The sequence below is a fragment of the Rhinolophus sinicus genome, chromosome 2, assembly GCF_057876585.1.
Source record: "Rhinolophus sinicus isolate RSI-liver-muscle chromosome 2, RSI-T2T, whole genome shotgun sequence".
Taxonomy (NCBI): domain Eukaryota; kingdom Metazoa; phylum Chordata; class Mammalia; order Chiroptera; family Rhinolophidae; genus Rhinolophus; species Rhinolophus sinicus.
The window spans coordinates 18,748,919-18,769,538 of NC_142502.1; the positions used below are offsets into that span (position 1 = coordinate 18,748,919).

General features: G+C 38.8%; 1 protein-coding gene across 8 annotated transcripts in view; it reads right to left on the minus strand.

Moving 5' to 3' along the window:
• Nucleotides 1–2,730: 2,730 nt before the first annotated feature.
• Nucleotides 2,731–20,620, minus strand: part of UTRN (utrophin) — a 463,108-nt gene continuing 445,218 nt past the window's right edge. For all 8 annotated transcript variants that reach the window (XM_088795414.1, XM_088795413.1, XM_088795412.1 and 5 more), the window contains 6 exons: nucleotides 18,773–18,931; nucleotides 18,160–18,400; nucleotides 14,821–14,929; nucleotides 13,431–13,523; nucleotides 9,173–9,195; nucleotides 2,731–4,746 (listed from right to left, as the gene is read on the minus strand). In XM_088795414.1, coding sequence (XP_088651540.1) covers nucleotides 4,738–4,746; nucleotides 9,173–9,195; nucleotides 13,431–13,523; nucleotides 14,821–14,929; nucleotides 18,160–18,400; nucleotides 18,773–18,931 — 634 coding nt within the window. In that variant the 3' untranslated portion in view covers nucleotides 2,731–4,737. The remainder of the gene's footprint in view (nucleotides 4,747–9,172; nucleotides 9,196–13,430; nucleotides 13,524–14,820; nucleotides 14,930–18,159; nucleotides 18,401–18,772; nucleotides 18,932–20,620) is intronic.

Below are 20,620 nucleotides of genomic sequence, written 5' to 3' on the forward strand. Positions count from 1 at the left end.
TTGATTAATTCATCATTGACATGTTGGGGATAGGATATCTAGTGTGCATTTTGTTTTGTGCAAAGCAGCATTTTATATTAGATATCATTGCCAATATAAACCTGCTTGGTGCAGCTAGATGTAGGGAGTGGAGAACAGGAAACAGGAAGATAGTGTGGGGCAGGGGTGAGCTTTTAAAGCTATCCTCGCAGAAACTGGTTGTCCACAGTTTCCCATGGGGTAAACACAGCTCATGAGGTTTGGAGTATAACGAATAAGGCTGTTCTAGGTTTTAATAGGCTCACTCAGGTCAGATTTACATTGGAATGACTCCATTCTTTCCAGTAGTTTTGTGTCATTTTATCTAAATTTAAAAAATACAATTGATTTCAGTAAAAATTTTAAAAATCAGTATTTTAATTCTTCTGAAAAATGATCTTTAAAAAGTAGTACCATTAACTAACTGTAATTGCATCCCACAGAAGCCTGGAATCTCTTCTCATTTAATTATAAATTCAACATTTGTGCTTTCTGGACTGAAGACAGAGCTAGCTGAGGGCAAACTGTCAATTCACTACTCCTAATTACCCACATACAAAATTCAAAACAGTACCAAAAAATAAACTGTCTGTAAAAGAATATCTCAACCCAAGCATACACTGCAAATATTATAAAATACGAACACTGTGTCACCAACTTGAATACCTTCAAAATGAGAGATTAGTACCTAGTTGGTGAGTTTTTACAAAGTGCCAATAAATTGCATGTTTCTAAACAAACGCTTGGCAGAGGCACAATATCACATGCGCCTACTTATTTAGTCCAAGTGAAGAACTTTCTATCGTGTATTCTTCCAGCTAAAATGAACAATTCACTTTGAATAAATTTCTTCTGAGCCATTTATGATAATACCCTCTTTATTCCATTTCTCATCTAGGTTTTCTCTCTTGCTTTTATTTTTATTTAACATTATTATCAGTCCTGAGATCTTCTCATAGGATTTTGGGCAGACGCGTGCTAAGTTTCCCTACCTGTTTCTTTCTGCAATTGGATTAGTCTGCGGGGAAGGGGCTAATCTCCTTGACCTTTGTTTTAAAAGATGTCTGGTAAAAAGGCTACTTCCTTTCCATACCGCTGAAGCAGTGAACATGATGCCCAAGGAAACAGACACTGCAGTATCCCAGTCAAAGTCTCTGCTTTGCCTACCTCAAGTTTCCATGGTGAAACCTGAAGGCCCCTCTCTGTAGCTGTATCCTGTGACTCTAGTTTCTCTCTCACGAAAGAGGTGGAATCTAGTCCCCATATGTTGCCTTGTAATATGCTTTGAGCAACAGAATTCAGTAGAAGTGATGGTGTGCCAGTTCTCAGCAAAGCCCTCCATTTATACGCCCACACTTCAGCCATTGCATAAGAATATACCCAGTTGACTTGCTAATGAACCAAAGAACCCAGCTGAGTTGCCAGTCATCCCAGTCTAGCCATCCCACAACACTCAACAGCTGGTCAACCGTACACCCGTGAGTAAGTCTAGCTGGGATAGAAGAGTCTGGCCTGGATCAGCTGAACCTCAAATCCCATGAGCTAAATAAATACTTAATACTGACGTTTTATGGCTGCCACGCTGCATTATTGAGGCAATAAAAAACTACCACAGGTAGTGGATATAATGTGATTGTGATTGGCTCCTGGCCTCCATCGCAGGCTTATCCTTGTCACTTAATTGACCTCACAAAAACACAAGCTGATATTATGTTAATGAAGTTTTTGAACTCTGCTTAGTATTAGGTGGTGTGGTGTTAGTGGTGTGTTACTGTATTTTCATTAAATTCCCAACTAGTGAATTAAGAAAGACTCTGAAAAAGTTGGTCTCTTGTAACAGGTGAATGATGGTGGTGGGTGGGGGAGGGGGAGATAACCAAGAGCAAACTACATTCTTAAAAAGCACACACACACAATCTCAATGATAGAGAGAAGTAACAAGCTGAAGACTTAATATAAATATCAAAGTTTTCATTTGTTCTCACTTCCATTTTCAATTACCTACTCAGCAGGAGGTTGCTAGAAACCAACTGTTGTTTCCTTAGGAATGCTTGATATGAATATTACTTTGGGTTTGAACAGGATTTTAAAATGTATGTTCTTTATTTTAACAAATTATATGTTTTGGGATTTTTCCATTTCATAGATAGCTCTTACATTAATAATCAAGTAACATGATTCTCAACACTATTTCCCATGGGATGGCCTCAGAGATGGATTAAACTTAACTACTGGAGTGGTTAAAATCCAGTGCACATATAAACAGCACATTAGTTAAGAGCATAAGGCTAAAAGATTTGAAAGGGTAATTGACTACATACCAGTAGCACCTGTTATCAAAACAAAAGATCAAGAGGCTTCACGTACAAGTTTTCAATATCCAACGTTATTTTTTCCCTACCAATAAAGTCTTCCATCTGTAAAGGAAATTGAGAATTATACATATAAGAGAGAAGAGAGGAACAGAGTGTGTGTGTGTGCGTGAGAGAGAGAGAGAGAGAGAGAGAGACAGAGAGAGAGAGAGAGAGAGAGAGAGAGAGAGAGAGAGAGAATTAGAGCAAATGACAGAATCTATTAGTGTGTATGAGAGAAAATGCAGAAAAATATGTAGATTTATCAGGATATACGTTCTCTTTATATTTTATTTTCATAGATGTACATTCAAAGCTCGGAGTCTATCAATGAACACAGCTGAAGAATATCAAAGTCATCTTGTGTTAAAATTAATTTTATTCAGGATGAAAAATACAACATGTAACCAGATTAGATGATAGTCTATGATTAGTTCTTTACCACATATTTCAAAAGAACTACATACTTATTTCCCCTTGTTGTTACTGCAATATATTTCTTTTAATTTATTATTACATAGAAGGTTACAATGTAGTGTTTCATGTAGCTTTTCCTTAATAGCAGATAGAGGACGTGTTGCATACAATTACAGGCAGGAAAAGAAATACATAACTTTTCAAAGTAAGAACAAAGAAGACACCAAATCTACAACTTGTAGTTCAGAATTCAGGGAACATTTTTTCTTTAAATAGGTAATTTTCTTGGGTATGATGTGGCCTGATAAAAGCTCTAGATTTTACAGACTGTAGCGGCATAAAGCTATTTCCAACACGATGGATGAAGATGGATTTGAGGTAGAAAGGTGGTCATGGCTTTCCTCTTGTATAAAACAATTTTCTTCTTCTCAAAATATCTATGCTGCAAATAGACACCCTTGCCCCCCCAACCCACCCAACCTATTCTAAAAGAATAGGAATTTCTAACTTTAAGCCTCCTTCTGGCCAGAGCCCAGTTAAAGAGAACCCAAAGTTAAAATGTCCTGATGTTTTAAAAGCACATATGCTTTAATCAAAACATATTATTTTAACTTTTTTTGGTTTCTCTACATATGGTAATTATATAACATGTTTAAAACGAATCAATTAAATGCTAAATCAGAAGCTGCACCAAATGCCTAACTGAAAGCACTCAAAGTATAGGCAGGGTATGACCATCTAAGCATGAATTTCATTCTTCTGAAGAAGCAGTGACATAGGCTTTTGATAAACATCCTTCCCAAATGTATAGACCACAGGAAGGCTAAGAAAACATCTGTTAATTTACCCAAAAGGTAAAATGAGACATGCATTAAATTTGTGTCTGCTTTCAGAAAGAAAATAACTGGAAGTTTCAAGAATTATAAAGGGCTTAATATATATATAAACAACAATAAAATTCTCTTCAAAGGGAACTGAAGGCAACAATGTGTTCTGGTATTACAATTAGGTCAAGTTCTGCTGTGTAATTAATGATGAAAATGAAGACCTGGGAACTAGGAAATGTTGTACCAAGGGGTTGTTTCTATGCCAAAATGAAAGTATGCTTAAATGGGCAGCCTTTGGTAACATGATCTTTGAGATTACTGTAATCCTGCTTTAAGCCTCTTCTGTGATATAAATTGGGACATGAAATAAATAAAGAAATCAAGAGCATTTATAAAGAGCAGGGAAATAAAATGCAGGGAAAAAACTCCCAGTAGAAATGCCAGTTAGGCCCACAGGATTTTGATTGTAGCTATCCAAGTGGTCGCTAAAGAAGTAAGTGTATGATGGCAAATAAAGTTAAACAGTATACACAGAGCCGTAGCCTAATACATACACATATAACTGACTGAAATATATGAACTTATTAATTTGGCCAAATCATGAAAACAAATATAGGAAATCTATTTGGTCATGTGGCTGATGAATTATAAATAACCAAAACATAATGGTGAAAGAGCTGAAGAAATAAAGGAAGTTATTGTACAAGGCTAATATGAAGGAATGTAAAAATGTAACATTGTCTTCTAATTCTTATACAATTTCTGTCACGGTTATTAAAAAGAAGGTATCGTATTAGAAAGCCCCCACCCACTTTCCCAATGCTGTATACAGTATACAAATCAGTGACAAATGTATTATCATTTCCAAATACCATTCTGTTCATCAATTTACAGTTGCATAGAAAGGGAAGAAGAAAACAATAATATATGGTTATTATAAAAACAAAATATCCTTTTCTCTTTGGATAGTCAGTGTTTTACTCCTTCCGTAGAACCCACAGTCAGCACTCAATAGCATGTTTCAAGGAGCCATGGAGCTTCTGATTAAATGGAGCTTGGAACTGGCATTTGCTGGAAAGGGCAATGGTGTAAGTCAGGAAACGTTGCTTGGCTAGATGAATACTTCACATTGCCTGCGGGAAGGGAAAACAGTCAGAACAACACTGACATTAACCATTACAGGTAGCAAAGATCTGTCAACTCTTCCAGGAAATAAAAGTGCTTCTTTCAGAACTAGTCAAATTCTATTTTGCTGTGTTCAAAGGGGACCCTTGGCTCCTTGGATGAGGTCCTTTCCTCTCATCCTGAAGTCACCTAGTTTGTTACCACCACAGCCGATAAAGACGAAGTATGGAAGACCGATCTCTTGCCCTGGCTAGAAATCAAGTTAAAATTGAGGGGACTTGGCTTTTCCTTGCTCAAGGTACTAATGGTGAGTGAAGTAGGCTGGTGCAAGCACCCCATCTCTCCCCGGAGGGCTGTTAGAGGTCTCCTGCAGAGGGAGTGCCCTTGACAATTCTAAGTCTGAGTCCCAAACTGGGGTCCAGACAAGAGTAACGCAAGAGGGAAACTGAGTCTACTGGTGTGCAGTGGCGCCCATCAAAGGCTCGGGGCCAATGCAAGACCAATACAAGAGAAGACATAAATCTGGGCCACCCTCAGGGGAGTGGCTTCAACCTTTTGAAGGAAAGGTCTAATAGGTAGCTTTTTAAAAGTATTTTGAAGTTGGAATTATTTTTTTTAAATTACCTTTAAAAGAAATAATCCGAAACTGGGGCCATGCCTCCTAAATCACAAGAGGCCTTTCAGTAACATGCAGAAAAGACACTTTTCTACTTGCCCTTATCTGATGGAGGACTTTAAGGCAAAGCCCTAATGGTCTCTGGAACTGTGTTCCTCGAGTGTCTAAGAAAGCTGCCCAAGGGGCCCTTCTCCTCCCAGCTGTGCCAGAAGCCACAGACTCACTTGACTCTCACCTAGAGCTTATTCTCCATTACTATTAAAATTTGGACTCTTCAGAAACTTGCTTCTATATTTTGAACATTTCACGGCCATGTCAGAGGGAGCAAAATGTTAGTGAACACTGATGGTTCACCCACTCGGACGTGTGGGGCTCCTGGGTACCAAGGCAAGACCCTCACAGGGAGGTGGGTGAGAAAGACACCTCAGCAGTGCACTCACATTCAACTCTAATAGGAGGTAAGTGCCAGCTGCAGTAAGTTCCAAGTACGTTGAGAACAGAGAAGGAGAGGAATTCCTTCTACCAGGGAAAGGAACATGTTATTAGGTTGGTGCAATAGTAATTGCAGATTAAAAGGTTGAAAATAATGACAAAAACAGCAATTACTTTTGTACCAACCTAATACATACTAACTAAAACTTTGGTGCCGATTCATGTTGAAATAAAGACTAAAAGGATTTTTTCCAATTATTTCTATGTACTTTATTACCCCTCTGTATTAAAGTTTCATAAATGTCTACTAAGCAGGGCACAATAATTCTCATTTTAGCTGTCAGAATGCTAAAAATTGAAGTCAACACAATGTAAATATTAACACAACTATCCAGGTGAAAACATACAATTTTTCCTGAATTTCCAAGGTTTGGAAAGTGAGGGGAACTAGGAGCAAATGTTGCAGGGGAAAAGAAAGGAATGTGGAGAGAAGGTAAAAAGGAGGAAAGGGTCCTCCTGGAATGAGGGAAATATTTGCTGCACTAAATAGCTGCAAAAACCAGGAACATTTTTCAACTCAATTTCTTAAAATCTAAAAACAAAGTAGAAGGAGAAGTTTTCTGAGATCACTTTCAACATATTTATTATAAAGTATTTGAGGATCTAAAAGAAGGTTTCCCTGTCCCCTTCCTGACCCCCTCACTCATGGCCTTGCCCCTACCTTGGGACCATCACCACTCATCTCATCATGTTCTTTATCCTTGTATGATCGTTGGCCGCCATGAAATGCTCCAGACGACTGGTCACCTTTCATCTCATGTGCTCTGTTCCATACAGAGATCTGCATATCCCTTATTCTGTTCCCATGTCTCGTCCTCCCTAGTTCTTGAAACCCTTCCCGTGTGCCCTCTACACCACATGGTCCATCACCATTAAAACCCATATTCTCAAACTCTTCTCTAAACGCATCTTTCACTTGCTTGCTCTATTCAATACCTGGATCTCCCCTGAAGACACAAGCTCCCTCATTACCCTCACACACATATATGAGTGTTTTTTCATTTCCCACACTTCTCATAGATTGGATAAGTCCTTCTTAGGTCCTCCTTGTGTTTCTCAGGGCATTTTTTCTCTCTCATCCTTAAAAACACCCTTGAATGTCATGCCAACAGATTATACCACCCACTATGCAGTCACCTTCTGACCCCTGGGGTCATGTTCCCTTACTTCTTGAAGGACAAATGGCTCATTGCCGTCATGTTTGAAGCTATTCTTAAATCTTAATGATTTCAACATCCATACAGATGATTCTTCTAATACTCTGACCTTTCAGTTCCTTGAGCTCTTCTCCTCCAATGACCTTCTCAGCCACTCACTCAAAGTCTTAAATATGGACCATTGCCAATACCTGTAGCCCCTCCAACATTTCAGTTTCAATGATCCTGCCTTCTGACACCCACCTCTACCTTTCCAGCTTACTTCCACGAGGGTGCAACTTCATCTATCCTCTGATACTGCAATTGGTTCTCCCAGCTTTTTTTGCTGTCTCCACACCTAAGGCGTCCTCATTTTACTCCCTACCAACTCACTAGACGCCTGGTTCAATCATTATCATCACTTCTTTGATTCTTCCCTTGAATTGTTGTATCTCTTGGCCAAACCAAGATCTCAACTTTGGTTAAACCGCAATCCTCGGCCTACTCTGATGCCTGTGCTCATGAACTTGAATGTAGCTGGAAGGCAACACACAGCCCCGCAGACCATGGTGCCTCATGTTAAATTCACAAATAGGCACCTTAATTGGTGGCCTTGGATGCTGCCTGGCAGTCAGTAACACTCTGTTCCAGAGACCAGGTGTTCTCTGTTCTCTGAGCAGCTACAGCACATCCTCTTATGTCTCCTCACACCTATGATACCTCCTCCTGTCCTCACTCGTTGCTGAAGCCCTGGCTTCCGGTTCACTAGGACAACAGAAGCAACCAGAAGATAACTTTTGCCCTCTCGAGTGAGGTCCTTCTGTCTCATGAGCTCTTATACCACATCCACGTATCTACTTTATGTTCCCGTGTCTTTCCTGCATTTACTAAAGACAAACTCAGACAGTCTAGGTGTCTCATTAAGATCTCGCCCCCTCTTGTCAATAAGACAAGAACACAATCAGAAAGATTAATAAATAGGTTCATGGAAGAAAATTTTCTCCAAAGATCAGTGGTTTTGTGGCACATTATTATGAGGAGTATTGGATAAGGAAAACACTGAAAGGCATAAGGCTGTGGCTGCCAACAGTTCTCAGCAAATTTTGAAATGAAAAATCAAGACTTTTCCCCTCTCAAAGTAACAGAACCACCTTTGTGAACCGCTCCAGTCAGTGTTTTTAAGTCAATGTTCTGTGGTAGCTACCTTAGGTAGGTATCTGGGAGAACAGTGGCCAGCCAAATTTATCCAGGCTAACTTTCCAAGGAACATATGAGGTTGTTCAAAAGCTGATGTAACACAAAGGATCAAGCACTGGGTATTTGGGGCAGAACAGGAAGAACGGGCTTGGGAGGGGTTCCCCCTCCTCCGACTGACAAACCGGTGTACAGAATCAACTAACATTAAGAATCAACCAAGTTTAATTTTCACAAGGGAAATAAAGTAGCACTAAAATGGATGGTGGCTAATCTGCCTTCTCTACCATGTTTCCCCGAAAATAAGACCAGGTCTTATATTAATTTTTGCTCCAAAAGATGCATTAGGGCTTGGGTTCAGGGGATGTCATTGTGTAAAGTCAGGCTAGGGCTTATTTTCCGGTTAGGTCTTATTTTCGGGGAAACACGGTAGGTTGTAATCAGCAATACCTGAGCCAATCAACCTGAGGACTTCAAGGAACTTTAATATCATAATATCTGGCCCAACATTGGGATTTTGCAGTTTGAACTCTGGGGTTGCTTACAGGGGATGACTTTGCTCCTGGGACCTGGAAACTGCCTGAAAAATGAGCAGTCACTTTGTGGTGTTGGTAAGTATCCCAAAAGCTTTTGTTCTACAAACCTAGACAAGAACTAGGATGCTGACAAATGGCTAAGCATACGTTAACCATTGTTCTCATCTCACAGCCCCACTTGCTTGCCCACTAAGTCGGCCAACTGTTCAAAGTCCAGCTGCTCCCACCAATCTGAAAACGAATGATGTACGCTTGTCATCTAGCTTTCCCTAGCAATGCATCTCTTTGATCATCAGCTCCTTGCAATGTTTGCCTTTAAAAATCTTGCCCTATGCCCTCCATTTTGGAACATGTCTTGGCTCCATACTGAGGGCTACGTCCCTGATTTGCAAATCATATACGAATAAAACTCTCTTTTAATTTTTTTGGAATTTTTGTTAACAAACCCATGATCTCTTACCTGTGGCCTGCTGGGGAGATTTGCTGAAAGAGAAAACAAAAGAAATCAATTGAAGGTGGTACTGTTGCTTGGCTGGTTCCCCCTCTCACATCATTCCCAGCATGTTAAATGAATGCTAATAAGAAAATAAGAAACAGTGTTTGTTTTTGTTTTGTTTTGCCTAAATGCTTTAACAACGGCTAGTTTTCCTAATTTCTCATATCCCAACTACTTTTAAGATACAAAAATTCCACCAAAATATGCAAAACACATGCTGGCTGTCTCAAATAAGTATACAATAAAGCATTCAGTGAGTACTTAGTTTTGTAAAAAAAGAAAATTCTCAAAATTTCCCACTGAATTATTGCCATGTATTTGGTTTATATATCAGAACAGAGCAAATTCTGTGTATTTTGCGGAATAGTACAAATTTTGACCAAGAAGTCATTAAGGGAATGAAAGTGCATGGGTCTTTCATTTCTGCCGTCCTTGGCTCAGCCTTGCCCCAACGGCTAGAAAGATGATGGCACTGTGCTCGCATCAAGGAAAGGGCCGGCCTAATCCTTGACAGTGTTCTAGGAACTTGGGCTAATACTTGAGCTTTAGATGGCTCCAGCTAAGAGCCTCAGAGAAGTTAGAATATAAACTCTAATTTGCCTTTGCATCTAATTTGCAGCTCAATTCCTCCCTGGTTACAGAGGGCACGAGACAGCGTAGCTGCTCTGATGGGCTCTAGGAGGGCAGCCACTAGCAAAACTTTTCTCTAAGGCCTCTGTTTTTTCATCTCTCCCTTTCACTGGGAAATCTCCGAATTACATCCTCTCATACTTGACCCTAGGGAGGAGGGGGAGCTCCGCCCCTCCAATAATGGTAATATCTGTTCTGGGTCAAATAAGAATTGTCCCTAATCACCTGGCATGTTGCACACCTGCCCTCTCTCATCTTCCTGTGCTTAAGAAAAAACAAGATATGTGTGACCACACAGTGGGTGCCAGTGGCTTTGTGAGGAAAAAAGAGCAAGCAAGAAGGGCAACCTTCCTATGATGCCTGGAGAGAGAGGGTGAGCCCCAGTAGTAGGTGGGGGAAGAATCAGGCTAACACCAGCCGAGTCCTACTGGATAGGGAAGTTACACTAGGAAGAAAAAGAGTGGAGCCCAAACGTGAGCTACACCCAAGGGAGAGCACTAGCAGTAAGTACAACACAGGTAGAGTTACGCTTCTCTTCTGAGTAACAAATAGCCAAATCCAAACAGAAATCTGATCTATTTTGTTCAAAACCAACATTTTTAACCCTAGGGCTTTTTATCAAATAAAAGGCTATGGGTACTCCCTTGAACAAATCATACTTTTAAAAGAAGTCACCTTATTGGTTCCTTCTTTAATTAAGAGCTAAATAAAAACTTTGAAATGTGTTCACATAAAAAAAAAGAAATCAGGAAATCATTTCATTTCAGTAGGTTTTGAGTTTTTATGAATGCCACTTAAGTTTAAACAACATAGGCAATTCACAGTGAAAATATGCCTGTAGATAAAAAATAATTTTAGAAGTATTTTTTGGTCTATCAGCGAAAAATACTGGGCTTACTACTAGTATCCCATATATTTAGATGACATAAATGAAAAAACTGACAAAAGACTTTACACTAAAAAAATGTCCAGCAGTCAGTGGAAATTTTAGTATGTACATTGGTCAATAGGCAACACAATTACACTTCCTTCATTAACTCCTTGCCAGGAAAAGTTGGAAGTACCTGAGTCTTTGCTCTGAAATTCAACATAAATAATTAAGAGGAGACTTTAAAAGACCATAATTCAAGGATGCTATCAGGACCAACTGGGGTATATATTTAAGACAGGAATTCTAAAGTATGATGTATGACAATATATAGATACACTGAAAAAAAAAAAGAAGCCATGTTTAAGTAGACAATTCATGCAATTAGGGTTTATGAATACAGGTTCACTTTAATTCCAAGGTTGCTAGAAGTAGAAAATCACTTGTGACCATGCTAATTTTTAATCCACAATGGATCAAAAGTCAAGATTAACATGCAGATCAATTCATTGTTTGCTGGTGAGAAGTAATTTTAAAGTGCTCATTAGTTATAAGGGCTCGGGAGATTGGCTTGGCATCGGAGGGTGCAAAGCCGATTTGCTTAGGATAATTTTCCAAAGGGGGTCAGTAAGCTTTGGGAATTTGAAGGCTTATTAAAATATTTGCTAGCTGAGCAACTTAAAAAGGGCAACAAAGCAAGTGAATCCTACAGAATCTTCTGAGTGCTATCTGGGGAAACCTCAACCACTAAACCATCCAAGTGGGAAAATGTTGTCATTCATTTAATTCAGAAACATGTATCGGACACCAAGTCCATGTCAGGGGCTCATTTCTATTCTGTACCAATTTTTAAAAGGTATAATAACTTTAGGCAGAATTTAAAAAATATGTATAAAGTTTACAAATAAGTCAATTAAGTTCTTTTATGGAAAGCGATCCCTATCTTGGAGATTTTTATGGTATTAAAGGAATATATATACTATAAATACCAAGAAGAGCAAACTAAACCCAAACTAATAGCAGAAACCAAAAACAATAAGACCTAATTTCAAAAGATTCTAAAATACACTGATCATCATTTCTTACATGGAATATACTTGAGCACTTCAAAAAAACACATGATGCATAATGTTCATCTACAGAAAACTATACATATTATAAATATTTGAGGATGGACACACTTAAGACTATGAGAACATGGGGCCAGAATTCAACCTTGAAGAATAATTAATATAAAAGATTTAATCTGCTTATATTTTATGGCTGTTACAGAGCCTAGAAAATAAGCTGTAACCTGATAGCCTACGGACTTATGTTCCTGTAAGTCTCTACAGGGCTAAACGTGTGTGTGTGTGTGTGTGTGTGTGTGTGTGTGTGTGTGTGTATGTGTACATATGCTAGCACATGCTTTTTGTGGGGGCTGATATATAGTATATATGATTTAGTAAATTTTGAGACATAGAATTACAAATAATAACCCGGAAAATGACACATTCCCAAATGTAACATATTTATGTGCTTGTGGAAAGTGTAATATGTCCCTTAGGCAAATACTTCTAAAAATTCAGAGAAGACTGTATTTCAAATAGCTGTTTCCATTTTCTGCTAATGATGGAATTTTGGAAACTGCAGAGTAGCATAAATTGAAGAATACTTTTTTAATGAAGTCAGTATATGTTATTTATCTCCACTCCTGATAATGTCTTTTTCCTCATTTAGGATGGTATTTTCTGAGAAGATGGAAAAGGGTAAGATCAGAAGCTGTTTATCTATATATATTACAAACATATGATAATATATATATATATATATATATATATATATATATACACTAAAATATTATCTTAGTGGCTGCCTAGATTTAAAAATCAATTTGTGAGGAAATCACCCTAAAAATTATAAATTTTTCTTTAAAAGATCATTTAAAATATAATCATGGCATGAAGTAGTATGTATGCATATACAAGTCAACTGTTTCTGTGTGAACCAGCAGAAGTGTTTTGTTGGGAGCTCAGCAGAAACTGCAAGGTGGCAAGATGCTAAAGACAAAATGTTTGGAAAAAAATCAATCAATAAGTAAGAATCATTAATAATTTCCTCTGGGAATTGAACTGTTTTTATTTGATTACTTTCTGGCTCTTGGTTGTTCATATGGAAATTTCAGGGTCATGATCTGTGATGCTTTAAATGGTTTGGCCTTTATACAGTGACTATTTCATTCCATAAGAAAAGAAATCAGAAGGGGGGAAAAAGAGGAATATCTAAAAATAATCCGTTTCTGTACCTGCATCTGATGACATGAGAGATCAATGTCTAAAGAAAGGGAATTATATTAGAAAAGGCTATTTTCATACCATGTTGGCATGCCACTAACGTTTTTTGAAGTAATACACATTCCTCCCTATAGCTTGCACTGAAGAGGATAATTTCATCTTAAAACCAGATTTATTTTATTTGCCTTCACGTTATCACTCATAACGCAGACCGAAAAGTCTCAGAGAACACAATTGCATTGTCACTGCACCCGAGGGATGTGATGGTATCGAAGTTGAGCTTCCTTTGCTTTGTCGACATATAGAATGTTTGATTTGGTTCCAAATAATACTCAATCCTGTTTCTAATATTGGTGTTTGTTATCTTACCTAAGAAGACAAAGGGCCCCACGCCGGAAAAAAGAAATGGAAGGAAAAGGCTAGTGGTGGTGTCAGGACCGTTCGTACTCACGGCAGCAAGATGGAAACGAGCTGTTGATCTGCTCCATAACCTCTGTGAGGTCAGTGCTGGTGTCGTGAGGGGGAGCCAGCAGGTCCTCTGACGCTGGGACAGCAGATAAAAAGAACAGACATCCTGAAATTAATGTGCGACCTTCCACCAAAATCCATCTTCAGGAGAAAATGCTAGATCTGGCCTCTAAACACCAAGGTGCAAATTGTTCTAGTAAAAAAGGACAATTTTAGGGGGAAAATACCAAAACCATTTTTGTATTAATTTGTTGGTAGTATAACTTTATATACAAATAAAATGTACTAGATATTTCTGTAGAAAGAATCCATATGCCAGAGGAAAACTCATGAGTGAAAAATATGTAATGTAGCCATATTTGTTTCAATTTATTAGTTGGAATTTAATTATTTTGCATTGCAACGATTTTCTCATATGAGAAAAATATTGTACCAATTTCGTTTTCCTTCCTTCTCTTTGGAGACTTCAGCATAAGCTTGCTTATGCTACCACAAAACTAGAGGTATCTTATAAGAGACTTTATACTTTCATGCTCTTTAGTCTATAATCAGTAGCAAAATAATTCTCTTATTTTTTTTTAATTAAAATAATGTACACCTGAAATCTATGTAATTTTACTAACAATTGTCACCCCAATAAATTTAATAATAAAAAAAAATAATAATAATGTTAATGTTTTAGGTTTTCTACTGATTCATGTAGGAAAAGATATCCCAGAAACAAATTAATTTGGTTCAAGTTTGTGGTCCTCAGGAAAACTTGGATTTTATCAATAAGGAAATGTCATTCCAGAATCTTGGTTGACAGAGTCCCTCTTAGCAGCAGTGACAGTTTCCCTTTGAGATCAATGACACACTGGATGGGACCTCTGCTTCAGACTGGGGGGCAAGGAGATGGCAATGTCTACAGAGACTGAGATGGAGAAAGCAGAATACTGAGTTCCGAGACCTGAGCAGAGAAAACCATGTTTGGTATAATATTCTTTAGCATTGTATTCTCAATTTGTACAAATGTGAAATTTTAGAGACAGAAAATCTACTAAAAAAAAATAATTAACTAATTAATCATTACTAAAGCAAAGAATTTAAACAGTTGCTCATCCCAAAAGGAAAGAACACTTTTTTCATCTTTCACCAAAATTCAATCCACTACTACACACTATATATGGACATTTATTACAGCTATTATTCTAAAATGCTTTTTTTTTTTGGTATTGTTAAAATGGCTTTGTATTCATCTGAGACCAAAGAGAAAACAAACCTCCATTGTGCCCTAAAGCACCCATGTGTAAGAATGTTATTTAAAATGAAAAACAAACAAATGGCAAAGCCCAGAGAGCGTGAGGGTATAGCGAAGTCTTGGGGACACTGACCTGCTTGGTGCAACTGTGCACTGGGGTCTGGATCCAGGGAGTGGCTCAGTGCAGACCGCTGAGGGGAAGCCCAGGGGGAGACTCCATTGATTCGGGAATCAGATTCAGGCTGGAAGAATTACATTCAGAGGTTAGGGCAGAGAATAGACTCAAATGATTATTAAGGAAACCATTTCCATTTCTAACTTCTCCTCCCCCACCACGGAAAATTAAATCATGCAGAGTTCTTTACCCTTAGACACTTTCAAACACATTTTAGCATCAGTTGGATGAACTCACTAGAACTTCCCCTGAGCACCAAGTGGCCCTTCCCTTTCAGTCTGGGCACACTGAAGAACTCACTTGGTTATATTACAAGATTTATGTATCAATGTCAGTTTCATCCCTCAGTTGTTCTTTCTATTATTTGCCTGTCAAACAAGTAAATTTAGAAACATTCATTTTTAAAAAATGAGCACTGCTTATCATACAGTAAATTGATTCAATTTCAAAATCAGCTCATCTTTAAATTTAAATCAATACTTAATAGTAATGTCAAGAGTATAATTTTGGATTCAGATGCTTGAACTCAAACTTTGTCACTCAGAAGCTGTGTAATTCTGAGCAAATTTTTAAACTTTTGAGCCTCGGACTCTATTTATAAACTGGGAATGGTAATATCAGTACTGTGTCACAGGGTTTTTTGAGGTGGTGATCAATTAGTATTTCTAAAGCAATTAGAACAGAATCTGACACCTACAACCACGTGGTCAATGTACTCTCACACATAGCTTTGAAATGGTGATGGATGTATCAGACAAGCACATGCTTAAATTAGAAAGTGTGATCCATTGCAGAGGGAATGCAGAAGTGACAAAGTTTTTGATGCTGCTTTTTTCATTAAATCTATATTAGTTGAAGCCTGGTAGTTTTGCCAGTTTTTTCTTTCAGAGTTGAATTATTTATCTTCTTCTGGCATCATGCTGTCATTAAGGAGATAAGAGCTCTACAGTCTGGGATATACAGAGCTATTCAGGTATCAGCTATCTCTAAAAGGATTACTATGCAATTCTGTCGGCACATGATCCATTAGGCAGCTCTGTCTGACGGGATGGAGAGGGTGTGTGTTTGGGGGGGGGCGGGGAGTAAGGTGAGCAGAAGAGCATTTAGCTCTCTGCAGAACATCAACAGGCTATGGAAAATGAGGTTTTCCAGTGTGGCTGCCTTCTGTAAGGATTCTATCTATGCACCAACCCTCCATATTCTAAATAAGAGTTTTCAAGAGCAAATTCATCCCTTACACAGGCACCATTCAGAAACTTCAGATTCACAATGCTAACAATGCAACTGGCTCCAAGGTCAAGATGTGACTGGCTCCAAGGTCAAAATCAGACATTCCACAGAACTTTAGAGAGAGGAGAGCCAGGCAGTGAGTCATTCTCGGGGAACTATTACTTTTAATGATGGAAGTTTGGAAGTCCCGAAGTATGCCATTCCCAAAACAGTCTCATACAAATTTGGAAACGGTGACAGGTATACAGACAAGTGGATGGTTAAAATATGAGGGGTAATTTGTGGCTCACTGTGTAAGTAATGCCGAAATCACACTGTTTTAAATGATGCTTAACATGTTAAAAAATACCGAGAGCAACTGTGAAAATACAGTTTTCTACACCTGAGAAAATCACTGGAGAGAACTTGTTTCTGCCTTTGATTCAATAAATCATTCTGGAGAAAGGCGTTTCTATTCACTGTCAAGGCACCCTACACTGCAAAGGCCAAAGAAAAAGGCAAAAGATAATACAAATATTGGATGTCAGGGGTTCTTCAAGGTAGAGAAGTCCCAGGCCCATTTTTAGGATTCTATACAATATGCATCTGCTGTAAAGGCATCTTCTGTACTAGTTCTGTGACATGACTCCTATTCTTTAACTGCTAGATGCAATCCAGTACTTAATTCTACAGTGTGCTGTTTTTACGTATGACACCATCTTGTTATACAAGGCCTGACAATTGAGTTCGCGAACTTGTTGCAATGATGTTGCTAACCTTTTTTGATATCAGAGGAACTATTCATTATGCATTTGTACCAACTGGACAAACAGTTAACCAAGCTTACTACTATTTGGAAGTGCTGAAAAGGCTGTGTGAAAAAAGACGAGCTGAGCTTTTCACCAACAATTCATGGCTCTTGCATCACGACAATGCACCAGCTCACACGACACTGTCAGTGAGGGAATTTTTAGCTGGTAAACAAATAACTGTATTGGAAAACCCTCCCTACTCAGCCAATTTGGCCCCAATGAATTCTTTCTTTACCCAAAGATAAAAGAAATACTGAAAGGAATACATTTTGATGACATTCAGGACATCAAGGGTAATACAACGACAGCTCTGATGGCCATTCCAGAAAAAGAGTTCCAAAATTGCTTTGAAGGGTGGACTAGGTGCTGGCATCAGTGCATAGCTTCCCAAGGAGAGGACTTCATAGGTGACCGTAGTGATATTCAGCAATGAGGTGTGTAGCACTTTTTCTAGGATGAGTTCACGAACTTAATTGTCCGACCTCATATAACATACTATCTTGTATGGTCCTTAACAAGACTGCAGGCATCAAAAAGGCAGACACTTACATCCTAAAGAATGGTGTTTTTCAAAATTGCAGGCTATTACCCTTTGATGAGTTATCAAATTAATTTGTTCTGACCAGAACTAAGAAAGAAAGATAGAAGAAAGATGAAAAGGAGGGAGGCAGGAAAGAGAGAGAGAAAAGAAGGAAGAAAGAAGGGAGGCAAGCAAGGAAGAGAAGGAAGGAGGAAAAAATGAAAAATAAGATCATTACAATAGGAATTATTAATTTTTTACATACATGTATGTATTCATCATACTGTAAATTGTATTTCTTATTGTCAAGACATTTTGCATGCAACTGTCATACAACAAGTTAGGAAATAATAGTAGTGAACTAATAAACATCTGTTACTTAATTCCTTGAAAACAGCTCATTGAAAGAAAGGCTTTAAAATGAAGAGTTCAGGTCACATCCCTTTATCTTCACAGATATTTCCTATATTTAATTTATGCAGGCCTATTTTATAGGCTCTTTTCCCCTAAACTGTTCAGAGCTGAGATAGATTTCAGTGTTAAAGAAGAGTGGGACATTCCATCTCAAGCTGAGCAAGCACATTCTTCCATGCTAGTGAGAATTTAATGCTTCCATTTGAAGAGGGATTTCTACACCAGTCGAAATGAACTGTGGAGGTGAGAAATTGAAAGTGAACCGCTCTAGTGATGCTGGGACCAAGCGGGGCTGGGACGAGTGGCACGGAGAGGACCAGCACCACGTTCTGCACACGCTACCTGCTCCAGCAGCTGTCGGAGTCGGTGGAGCTGAGACTCCAGCTGCTTATTGTGATCTTCTAAAATCTGCATCCGAGCCTCCAGCCGCCCTTTGTGCTGCCTCAGGAGTTTTGCTTCTGCTATAAGTTCTGAATCCTCAGACGTGTGATGAGGAGATACAACAGAGTCCGGAGGTAAACCGACAGGGAGCCCCCTTCTCAGGTGCTGGTCCTTTAGCTGCTCATATTCCACCTGCAAATTTCTAATACAGAAAAACGAAAGCTGGAATTCCTAGTGTGTACATCGTCTTCTACCCCAACTTGTCTGTGAGCTCCACATGTAGCTCATGCTACGTACCTCCTCCCAGGTAAAACCATTTCTTAACAGCAAGCATGAATAAAAGGGTAGCTTTAAGCAACTGTTCTAACAGGCATCTGTAGCTGTTAGAACCCAAATGCAGCTGTAAAGCCAGCAGCCCATCTTGGTAATGCCCTCTAAAACTGACTCCACCATGATCGCTTGGATGATAGTTTGAAAGAGAATGGGTACGAGCCATGTGAAAACTATTATTAAAGAATTTCCCATGACAAGTTTTCCCAGGATAACATATCATCTTCTCCCAGGTCTGGCATACCTTTGTTCTTCTTCCAGGTCCGCAATGATCCGTTCCAGCTCTCCACGTTCTTCCCTTTCTACCGACTTCAGAATCTGAGCTGGACTCTGGGGCTGGCTCACCGGCGACTCCCCGCCGAGTGTCTGGCAGTACTGCTGGATAAGGGCATGCTCGTCCTCTCTGGGGAGACAGGGGAACACAGAGGCTCACATCTGGACATGGAGTCTTTGGACATAGAGGAAGTAGAAACAGTGATGATGAGGATGGCTGCTGGGCCAAATTTGCCTTAAAGTGGGAGGCCCCATGACCTCCCTTTAAAACTCTGAGAAGCTATTTATCTAATAATGTATGTGTGCTACACATACCAACATTTCGTGCTTTGCCTTAGTCTAATATGTATATCTCACACACCTCAGAACAGATGTTGTACTCAGCAGAGGAGGTTATAAAATAAAGTACAATGTGAAGACAGCTACTAGAAAAGATATTATAGGCAAAATCAATACTTGAATGCCAAACAAGTCGATTAAAAGACCCTTAATCAAAAATAAACTGCTATAGACTGAATGTTTGTTTCTCCCCCAAATTCCCAAATTCATATGTTGGAACTTAATCCCCAATGTGATGGTACAGTCAGTCAGCTGTTTATATCCATGGGTTTCACATCCACAGATTCAACCAACCATGGATTGGAAAAAAAAAATATATATATATATATATATTTTATTATATATAATATATTATTATATTATATATTATATTATATAATATATATATTATATATATATATATAATCCCAGAAAGATCTAAAGAGCAAACTTGAATTTGCCATGTGCTGAGCACTACACTGAATTCACTTGGATGAGGTGATATGCAGGAACATCCTGCTATATAGTCTATAGGCAAATCCAGGTCACATGCAAATACTACATCATTTCTATAAGAAGCACCTGAGCACCTGTGGGTTGTGCTATCCGAGGGGGGGGGGGGTCCTGGAACCAATCCCCTGAGAATACCAGGGGACTGTATTTGGAGGTGGGGCCTTTGGCAGGTGATTAGGTCATAAGGGTGGAGCCCTCATGAATGAGATTAGTGCCTTTATAAGGGCGTGAAGAGACCAGTTTTCCCCTTCTACCGTGTAAAGACACAGCTGAAAGGCGGCCATGTATGAACGAGGAAGTGGGCTCTCAGCAGACATCGTATCTGCTGGAGCCCTGATCTTAGACTTCCAAGCCTCCAACTGTGGGAAAAATAAATGTTTGTTGTGTAGAAGCCACCCAGCCTATGGCATTTTGTTATAGCAGCCCAAATGAATGGACTTAGACCTAAGCTGATCTCACTGTCTTTAGCAATTGATTGAAAGCCATTTCGTAGAGTTTTGTAACCCATAAATAGGGAATATAATCCTCATACTTTTTTTACTTAAATAACTCAGCACAAATTATAATTGTAGATATTTTTAAAACATCTACAGATATTTTACTTGACATCATCAGCATGTCATTTCTAGGAGCAATCATTCTTCATTAAAACATAAAACTACAATTAATTCACTTGGATTCCCCCACTTTTCTAACTGCTTGTCTAATGAACTAGACATATCAGTAATGTGGTTGAATCTAATGACTGACAGAAACAGATGCATAACAAAGTAGACAAGATGGATACGTTCACAAGAAGGAAACGCTTACCAGCAGGCATTGCATCCCTTCCTTCTTTTATGAGGAGATCCAGTCAGATCTCCTCATAAATGTGCACATTACGGACCTCCTGGCTAACGCTGGCAGGAGAGTCCTGCCACAGAATACCTTTAGCAGATTGTACCTGGTCTGTTTGGATGGCTTTTGGTAAACAAATCCTGGAATTTAT